Genomic DNA, 8,593 nt, shown 5'->3' on the forward strand with positions numbered 1-8,593 from the left:
GGGAGTCCCCTTCCCTCAATCTGGAGGACTTGCCCTTTTGGGGCCTCTGAGGGGCCAATCCTATCTTTTGTTGAGAGCTGCAAGACATGCTGGGCCACGTGGGCTGCTATTTCTGCCCTTGTGCGAGCTCTGTCTAGTCTGCAAATTCATTTAAACAGGACTCCTCCAAATCCCCACCTTTGCCAAATGATGCTTTTAGCAGGCGGCTCGCTCTAAGGAGAGGAGATCGTGTCTTAGACAAGCTCAAGTTCCTGTGCTGAGTGTTCCGAAAGACCAGGTTCCCTTCCTAATAGGCTGAGTCCAAAGCCCAGAGCTCCAGGAATATTAAGGTTCGACAATAGGGCACAGTTGGAGACTGTGGCAAAAGAATGCCTAGATTCCACCGTCCTTGACTGATAAATATTCCATCTCTTTTAATTTATTAAAATTTATTCAATCCTACCCTTTTCCCTGCTGCCTGCACTCTTAATACACAGTCCTTGGGGTTCTTGTTTCAAATACAAGACACTCTTCCTGCAACACTCTACTACTAATTTATTGGTCGGCCCAGTTACTTCTGTTCTCAACGGGAAACTTGTTTCTGGGCCACACCTGGCGATGCTCAGGGCTTGCTCCTGGCTCTGCGCTTAGGAATCACTCCTGTCGGTGCTGGGGGACTCTGTGGGGGTGCTGCAGCACACTTGCTCTGTGCAAGGCCTTCCCGAGCCTTCACTTTTCCTTGGTCCTGCTTCATCATCCCCTAACAGACGTGGAACTGTTCTTCGAGACCGTCCCGCCCGCTGCCAAGGCCAAGTGGGCTCTGAAACCTTCAGAATTGACTGTTGTGTCTCCCGTTTCCGGCGACGGGCCACACTCTAGTTCGGCGCCCTGAATCAGTTGAATTATCTCAATTAAATCGCAACCAGGTGCTGGAACTGAACGTCTAAACGCGACCCCAGCGCCACGCACGAAACCAAATGCTCCAGCGGGTCGGAGGTGACAGCAGGTGACAGCAGATGACAGCAGGCACCCAGCACCGCACTAGCCCAGCGGGGTCACGTGACATAAGCCCCGCCCACATGAAATACGTCATCACGCGCGACGGCGTCCCTCGGAGCGACGCGAGCATGCGTACTAGTACCGCGGGGGGGGCTGCGCACGCGGGACCCGGAAGGCCCTTCCCGCCACACTCCTAGGGCGGCGTGAGGGAGGCCGATGGCGGAGGAAGTGTCAGAGGCCCCTGCAGAGTGTGGAACTAGCGGAGACTCAGAATCCAGCGCGCCGGAACGGGGAGTGGCGCCCATTAAGCCTCAGTGAGTCGCTGGGACGGGAGTAAAAGAGGGGGAAGAGACCGTTCTGGGCTCTCCCGGCACCCGTAGCGCAGCGCGAGCGAGGCATGCCGGGAGGTGGAAGCGGGCCCAGTGCGGGATGCTCAAAGCTTTTTGGCCCCCACTGTCTCTGCGGCCGCAGGCTGCCCTCAGCATAGGACCAGAGCACGTTGAGCGGCTGTCAAAGGCACGGAGCAGCGTGTTGGGATGGGCGGGGTTTGAGGCTGGCCGCGGTGCGTGCTGGGTAATGTAGTCCCCACGGGCTGAGACACGGTGCACGCTGGGTAATGTAGTCTCTGCGGTTGTGGGTACTAAGGTGCCTCCTGGGTTATGTAGTCCCAGCAGTGCCGATGGGGAACCGCGTTGCATGCTGGGTAATGTAGTCTCTGGTTGTCAGGGGCTCGGTCCTTGCTGTGTAGTGTAGTCCCCGCGGTTGACGAGGGACATGGTGCATGCTGGGTAGAGTAGTCTCCGTGGTAGGCGAGAGTTACAGTGCATGTTAGGTAATGTAGTCCCTTTAGCCTGAATCCTCTAGCCAGGATTCCCTTGGAAGGCCTATTATCTAGTGGGCTGGGGCTTGTCATTTTCTCTTAACGTTTCCTGGACAGGAGGATGCATGCATGACACCTGCAGTTCAGATTGTTCTCCTGGACCTAAGACTGAGGGAATAAATAGGTTTTCTCCCGTGGTCTCTGAATTCACCCCATATCCTGGAAATCTGTGCCCACAGGAGCAAATGTTCTCCCTCCCCTAACCCCCGTGCTTCTCGAATCTGAGCTCAGAGGTAGGATTGGACAATCCTCCTTTTCCCTCCTTCCCTACCTACAGGTATCTCACCACCAAGGAACAGTTCCATGAATTTCTAGACGCCAAAGGGCCAGAGAAGCCCCGTCAGGAAACCGAGGCAGGGAGTGCTGGTGACAACGATACAGCTGAGCCTGAAGCCAAGCGATTCCGCGTGGAGGATGAGCCGAGGGAGGACGGGCAGGAAAAGGCCATGGCCCAGGGGCAGCCAGACACTGGGGAGCCACAGTCACAGCCACAGGCACCAAAGAGAGCCCGGGGCCAGAACAAGAGCCGGCCCCACCTGAAGCCCACTCACTATGACACGCACAGGCTCTGCCCTTCTCTGATCCAGGTGAGAGGAACTGCACAAAGGCCCAGCCAGAGAGGGGCAGGAGGGAACTGCCAGAAGTATTAAGAAACTTCTAGAAGTTCCCAGTCCATGATATTTTGCTAGTATACCTGTCTAGATGGTCTAGACCCTGAGGCCTGGGACGGGGCTGGGTTGCCCTCCCATCACCCTCACCCCTCACCTGACGCCCTCGCTTTCTGCTGCAGGAATCAGCAGCCAAGTGCCTTTTTGGGGAGCGTTGCCGCTTCCTGCACGACGTGAGCCGCTACCTGGAGACCAAGCCTGCTGACCTGGGCCCCCGCTGTGTGCTCTTCGACACCTTCGGCCGCTGCCCCTACGGGGTGACCTGCCGTTTTGCTGGGGCCCACCTGGGGCCCGATGGCCGGAACCTGGTGCGAGAGGCCGAGGTGCAGGCCCCTCCCGTCCGCAACGGCCTGGACAAGGTGCTGCAGCAGCAACTGCGCAAGCGAAAGTTCCGCTTCGAGCGCGCAGAACAGGCCCTGCGCCAGCTCGGCCGGGCCCAGCAGCCGCCTCCTGCAGCAGTCCCCGACTTCATGGGGACCGAGGGGGCCCTGGGGCCAGACAGCCGTGATGCAGTGCCGGACTCCTTGGGGAGCGAGGCCACTGCCTCTCTGAGCAGCCCCCAGAGGACCCACGGGCCCCTGACAGATGAGGACATTATCAAGCTTCGGCCCTGTGAGAAAAAGAGGGTACGCATCAGGAGCACCCAGCCAGAAAGGGGGGCCGAGGAAAGAATGGGAGACATGCTGCAGGGAAAATCAGCTCCAATTGTGAGCAAGATCTTCCTGGATGAAGGGGCCTGGGCTGGGGATTTGAGGGTTGTGTAGAAGCTCTCCAGCTAAGGTGGAAAGGGCGCAGGGCTACTTGGGGCAGAGGGAAGCACAGAGTGGACGGGGGGTGGGGTGGGGTGGTGAAAGGCCGAGGGGCTTTGAGGTCTGGGTTGGCGGGTATCAGCAGCCCATTTCTTTCCTTCCAGCTGGACCTCAGCGGCAAATTATACCTGGCGCCCCTCACCACGGTAGGACCAGGCTGGGCTGGGCTGGGTCCTGGCACGCGCAGCCCGTGGGTGTGTGCTAGTGACTCCCCAGCCCCATCTGATCAGGCGGAGCCGTGGCTGCCTGCCTGTCTGCTGCCTGCCGCCTCCTCACTTGTGTCTGCCCCCCACTCCAGTGCGGGAATCTCCCGTTCCGGCGTATCTGTAAACGCTTCGGGGCCGACGTGACCTGCGGGGAGATGGCCATGTGCACCAGTCTGCTGCAGGGACAGACGTCGGAGTGGGCCCTGCTCAAGCGACACCCCTGTGAGGACATCTTTGGGGTCCAGGTGGGTGCCCCCTCAAGGAGGGCAGGCCTGGGCCTCAGCCTCCGGAGATCTGGACTGCGCTCCTAACTCCTCATGCAGTGCGGGTGTTTGCTGGCCCAGACCCTCTCGGGTAGTGGCACGGGCCAGTCAGTGCGGAGGGAGATGGGTCATTGGGCCCGGGCCTGGGGTGGGGCAGAGACATGAAGGCGCCTCTCCCCGGGACCCCCAGCTGGAGGGAGCCTTCCCGGACACCATGACCAAGTGTGCGGAGCTGCTGAACCGCACCGTGCAGGTGGATTTTGTGGACATCAACGTGGGATGCCCCATCGACCTGGTGTTCAAGAAGGTAGCGCAGGGGGCGGGTTCTGCGCCTGGCGGCCCGTGGTGGGTGTGGCCCGAGGCCAGGCCAGGTCTTAGTAGGCGGGCTCTGTGGTGCATGAGGCCCCTATTGGGTGGACCCCGAAATGGGGCGTGGTCTCCCTGGTGGGTGGGGCCAGAGGTGATGCGCGTGGTGGGTGGAGCTCACAATGAGGCGTGTCTCAGTGGGCGGGGTTTGTGGTGCCAGTGGTCTCTGTTGGGCGGGTCTCATGACGGGGCGTGGTCTGTGGTTAGTGGGCGGGGTCTTTGTGGGCGGAGCCAGAGTGATGCGCGTGGTGGGTGTGGTCTGTTGTGGGCGTGGCTCGCAGTGCAGCTTGGTCTCCGTGGGTGGGTGCGAGAGGGGCTCTGTGCTGGCTCGAGGGGCATTGGACCCATTCCCGGGCCTCACCCCGCTGCGTCTCTCCCAGGGCGGAGGCTGCGCCCTCATGAACCGCTGTGCCAAGTTCCAGCAGATTGTCCGCGGCATGAACCAGGTAGCCCCGAGTCCCGCTGTGTGCTCCCCGCATCCCGCCTGATGCCTTCCCCCCTTTCATCGCTGCCCTCCGACCCCGCGCCTGCCCGCAGGTGCTGGACGTTCCGGTGACCGTGAAGATCCGCACAGGGGTCCAGGAGCGCGTGAACCTGGCGCACCGGTTGCTGCCCGAGCTGCGGGACTGGGGTGCGGCGCTGGTCACGGTGGGTCTCAGGGTGCAGGGTGTGGGCTGCGGCCCTTCTTCGCCGGGGCTCGCTCGCTCTGACCCTCCCTTCCCGGCCCGCTCTCTCCTCCAGCTGCACGGCCGCTCCCGGGAGCAGCGCTACACCCGCCTGGCCGACTGGGCCTACATCCAGCAGTGCGTGTCGGCCGCCAGCCCCATGCCCCTGTTCGGTGCGTGCCCTTCCCCAGGCCCACGGGGCGCCCTCCCTGCTCGCCCCTGGCTCCTGAGCCCGGACCCCCGCTTCTGTCCCGCTAGGGAACGGCGACATCCTCTCCTACGAAGACGCCAACCGCGCCATGCAGACCGGAGTGGCGGGCGTCATGATTGCCCGGTGAGTGAGTGAGTGAGTGTGGCCCGCCCGCTCCAGAGACCCTGCCGGGACCCCAGACCCAGTGCTGGGGTTGGGGAGGGAAGGCACAGCTGGGTGGTTCGTGCTGGGGCCCCCATTCCCGGCAGGTGCTGCGCAGGGCTTGCTCCTGGCTCTGCTCCGGGATCGATCCTGGCAGTGCTAGGGGCCTATGGGGTGCCAGGGATCGAACCCAGGCCCCTCGCGGGTCCACCGAGTGCCTCTGGGTGATCGGGGGTGGGGGGGCCGTGACGGACGTCATTGTGCCCATCCCACAGGGGCGCCCTGCTGAAGCCGTGGCTCTTCACGGAGATCAAAGAGCAGCGGCACTGGGACATCTCGTCCTCGGAGCGCCTGGACGTGCTGCGCGACTTCACGCACTTCGGCCTGGAGCACTGGGGCTCGGACACGCAGGGCGTGGAGAAGACGCGCCGCTTCCTGCTGGAGTGGCTGTCGTTCCTGTGCAGGTGCGGCTGGGCGGGCCCGGGAGGCTGGAAGGGGCGTGGCCTTGTCTGTGGGCGTGGTCAGACGGGGCCATGGGCGGGAAGTGTGGCGGGGTGGGGCCTGCATCATGTGGGTGTGGCCGAGTGCTTGGTGGTGGGCGGGCATGAATGGTGGGTGGGCGGGGCCTGGTGGTTGGCTGGTGGGCGGGGCCCGGCTTTGGGGGCGGAGCTGGCACCTGCTGGGATGTAGGTGGGGTGGGCCAGTACAGGGCCTGTATCAGTGGGCGGGGCCGGGGCCAGACCCTTGGGCAGAGCCTTTTTCTGGGGGCAGGGCCATAGCTCAGAGCGGGCTGGGACCTTGGGCAGGGCCCAGTGCTTGGACCTGGGGCACAGCCATGATTTGGGGCAAAGCTGGGATCTGTGGTGGTGGGGCTGTGCCCTGTGGGCGTGGTCCAGTGTTTGGACTTGTGGGTGGGGCCTCGTCGTGTGGGCGTGGTCCTGCGCCTGGATATGTGGTTGGGGGGGTCTTACCCTGCGGGTGGGGCCATAGCTTGGGAAGGTGCCTAGAACCGTCGTGCTCGGGCTGGAGCCTGGACCCACTCCAGGGCCTGCTGCACCACCACCCCCACCCCCCCCACCCCACCCCCGCCTTTGGGCCCGCAGGTACGTGCCAGTGGGTCTCCTGGAGCGGCTTCCCCAGCGCATCAACGAGCGGCCGCCCTACTACCTGGGCCGCGACTACCTGGAGACGCTCATGGCCAGCCAGAAGGCAGCGGACTGGATCCGGATCAGGTGCCTGCATGCAGGAGTGGGAGGCTGGGGGTGTTGGCCCAGACCCCGGATCCCAGCCTGACCAGGTCCCTGCCCCTCCCACAGCGAGATGCTCCTGGGGCCGGTGCCCCCCAACTTTGTCTTCCTGCCGAAGCACAAGGCCAACGCCTACAAGTAGCCATGAGGGCCTACGTCGCGAAGGGGTGCACGCCAGAAGCCCCCCCTAACCCCGCTGTCTGGCCCCGGGGCTGGGAAGCCAATAAATTTTATTCTTGTAAAAGCCGGGCCTCCCTGTGACTCTGGTCTTGCCTTCCTGCTCTCTTGCGCTTCCCCTGCTCCCTTCTGCTCCCCAGCCATCTCCTCCACCTCTGCCCTCATTCACCAAAGTCTCATAACATTCTGTGCGCCCAGAGAGGCCCTGGCTGAAAAGGAACAGGCCTCAGCCTAGCATGAGTATAGATCAGGGCAGGCTGCCCAGAGGAGGTTCAGCTGCCCTGAGCAGCTTCAGCTTTGTGCATCACAGGTAGAGGCCAAGGCCAAGCACCACTGCCTGGGTGGGCTTCCCAGCCTAGCCGCTGCCCACCTGCCCCCACCCCACCCATTGGGCTTTACTACCTAGAACCCCAGCAACCAGCAGCCCAGGTGGAACCTGCTGCCCCAGTAACGGCCAAACAGAACCTGGCAGGGCTCTGAGCTGGTGCCCTGGGTGGGCACCTGGACCGCCACCCACTGCCTCCTGGGGACCCCCTTGGGCCAGGCCCTGCCTCCTACCCCCATGCAGCACCCCAAGACCTTCTACACGTCTCCAGCTCCCACCGAGGGCCTCAGTCCACGGAGCCTGGAAGGCGAGTTGGCTCCTGCCTGCCCAGAGTCTCTCCCTACTGGGGGTATGAACTGGGGGAAGGGGTGGTGGATAGGGAAGGGCCCCCCCCCCCCGCTCTCCCTGACCCCACTCACCACCTCTTCATCCACAGGCCCCCCTGTTCCATATCAGCCCCCAAACCCGGACAAAGAAGCCTTTCCTGCCCCGCCAGCAGGTACAAGCCAGAAGGGGCCCCCAGAACCCAGACCTATGTCTCCCCTGAACACCCCAAAGCCATAAGTGTGGCCACATGTGTTCTGAGTCCTGCCCCCCACCCTGGCCCCCAGGCTTCCAGATGGCTCCCTGCGGGTGTTTCTTCGATCCCCGGATCTACCGGATCGAGTGGGCCCCTTCCGACTACGGCCAGTCGCCCATGTGCAAGCTGACGGCGACCAGCAGTGTGGGTGCCCCTGTGGGGCCGGCTCAGGCACCCAGCACCTACGTCATGGAGCCCTCCCATTTCCTTAAGGCCCCGCTGCCTCCCCCACCGTACCCCCACTACCCACCACCTCCAGGAGGCTCCCAGTACCTCATGCCCTACTTCCCACCGGAAGGAGCCGGCCAGGAGGCCCTGAGCTTTGTGGGGGACGGGGGCCCCCCAAATGTGGACCTGCCACCACCACCTCCCCTGCTCAAAAAAGGCCTGGCCCCACCTGCAACCCCTAAAGATAAGCAGCTGCTCGTCACAGTGCCCGCCGAACCCCCACTGCACCCCAATACCTATAACCACCTCAAAGGCCGCCTCAGCCAGCTCCAGGGTCCTGAGTCCATCCCCTTGCTGCCCGAGCCCCCCGTAACCCCCACTGAAGAGCTGCAGGATGGCAGGGCCGGGCTGGGGACCCCGGGGGAGCCCAGGGCAGCTGAGGCAGAAGTGAGGAACCCCCCGCTAGGGGTGGGCGAGGAGAGACCCCCGGAACAGCCCAAGCCCCTGTCCCTGCCGGACAAGGTCCTCCTGGAAGATGCTATGAAACTCTTCGACTGTTTCCCTGCTGCCACTGAACCCCGAGGGTGCAGCCCTCGCCCGGCCCTGCACCTGCCAGACAGCGGGGGTGGCGGGGATGACTTGGGAGGAGACATCCGGGCCCTGCGCCTGCCCGAGGACCTGCTGTCCACCGACTACAGCGTCCCCGAGCTCCTGGACGCCATGTGCCACGTGGACTATTTCTTCGACTTCAAGGCGCTGGACGATGAGCCTAGCACCCCAACGACTCCAAGGCCCACACCGCCCCCCGGCAGGAGAAAGAGCAGCATGGGGGCCTCCAAGAAGGGCCGGCAGGCTGGGAAAGGCAGGCAGGCCACGCCGCCCCAATAAAAGCATCTCCTGTCAGATCTG

At 63.3% G+C, this 8,593-nt stretch overlaps 2 protein-coding genes across 2 annotated transcripts; both read left to right on the top strand.

The window, feature by feature from the left end:
• Nucleotides 1-1,137: 1,137 nt before the first annotated feature.
• On the top strand, nucleotides 1,138-6,678 carry DUS3L (dihydrouridine synthase 3 like). The gene is made up of 13 exons (XM_049788051.1): nucleotides 1,138-1,292; nucleotides 2,136-2,445; nucleotides 2,649-3,152; nucleotides 3,440-3,481; nucleotides 3,634-3,786; nucleotides 3,995-4,111; nucleotides 4,551-4,616; nucleotides 4,708-4,818; nucleotides 4,912-5,008; nucleotides 5,094-5,169; nucleotides 5,463-5,651; nucleotides 6,291-6,419; nucleotides 6,504-6,678. Exons 1-13 carry the CDS (start codon nucleotides 1,195-1,197, stop codon nucleotides 6,574-6,576), a joined length of 1,965 nt encoding a protein of 654 aa, XP_049644008.1. The 5' UTR covers nucleotides 1,138-1,194; the 3' UTR covers nucleotides 6,577-6,678.
• Nucleotides 6,679-6,753: 75 nt separating this feature from the next.
• Nucleotides 6,754-8,587, top strand: PRR22 (proline rich 22). Its single transcript, XM_049788058.1, has 3 exons — nucleotides 6,754-7,285; nucleotides 7,373-7,435; nucleotides 7,548-8,587. The coding sequence occupies exons 1-3, from the start codon at nucleotides 7,174-7,176 to the stop codon at nucleotides 8,570-8,572; spliced, it is 1,200 nt and encodes a 399-aa protein (XP_049644015.1). The 5' UTR covers nucleotides 6,754-7,173; the 3' UTR covers nucleotides 8,573-8,587.
• The last annotated feature ends 6 nt before the right edge of the window (nucleotides 8,588-8,593 follow it).

Source organism: Suncus etruscus, chromosome 15 (assembly GCF_024139225.1).
Source record: "Suncus etruscus isolate mSunEtr1 chromosome 15, mSunEtr1.pri.cur, whole genome shotgun sequence".
Taxonomy (NCBI): Eukaryota; Metazoa; Chordata; class Mammalia; order Eulipotyphla; family Soricidae; genus Suncus; species Suncus etruscus.

What these genes read in the sequence shown, in the direction of transcription:
- PRR22 (XM_049788058.1), top strand. Translation starts at nt 7,174, where the DNA reads ATGCAGCACCCCAAGACCTTCTACACGTCTCCAGCTCCCACCGAGGGC. An exon ending in AGAGTCTCTCCCTACTGGGG is followed by an intron (nt 7,286 to 7,372) that starts GTATGAACTGGG and finishes CTTCATCCACAG; the next exon opens with GCCCCCCTGTTCCATATCAG. An exon ending in CTTTCCTGCCCCGCCAGCAG is followed by an intron (nt 7,436 to 7,547) that starts GTACAAGCCAGA and finishes CCTGGCCCCCAG; the next exon opens with GCTTCCAGATGGCTCCCTGC.
- DUS3L (XM_049788051.1), top strand. Translation starts at nt 1,195, where the DNA reads ATGGCGGAGGAAGTGTCAGAGGCCCCTGCAGAGTGTGGAACTAGCGGA. An exon ending in TTGTCCGCGGCATGAACCAG is followed by an intron (nt 4,617 to 4,707) that starts GTAGCCCCGAGT and finishes GCCTGCCCGCAG; the next exon opens with GTGCTGGACGTTCCGGTGAC. An exon ending in CAGCCCCATGCCCCTGTTCG is followed by an intron (nt 5,009 to 5,093) that starts GTGCGTGCCCTT and finishes CTGTCCCGCTAG; the next exon opens with GGAACGGCGACATCCTCTCC.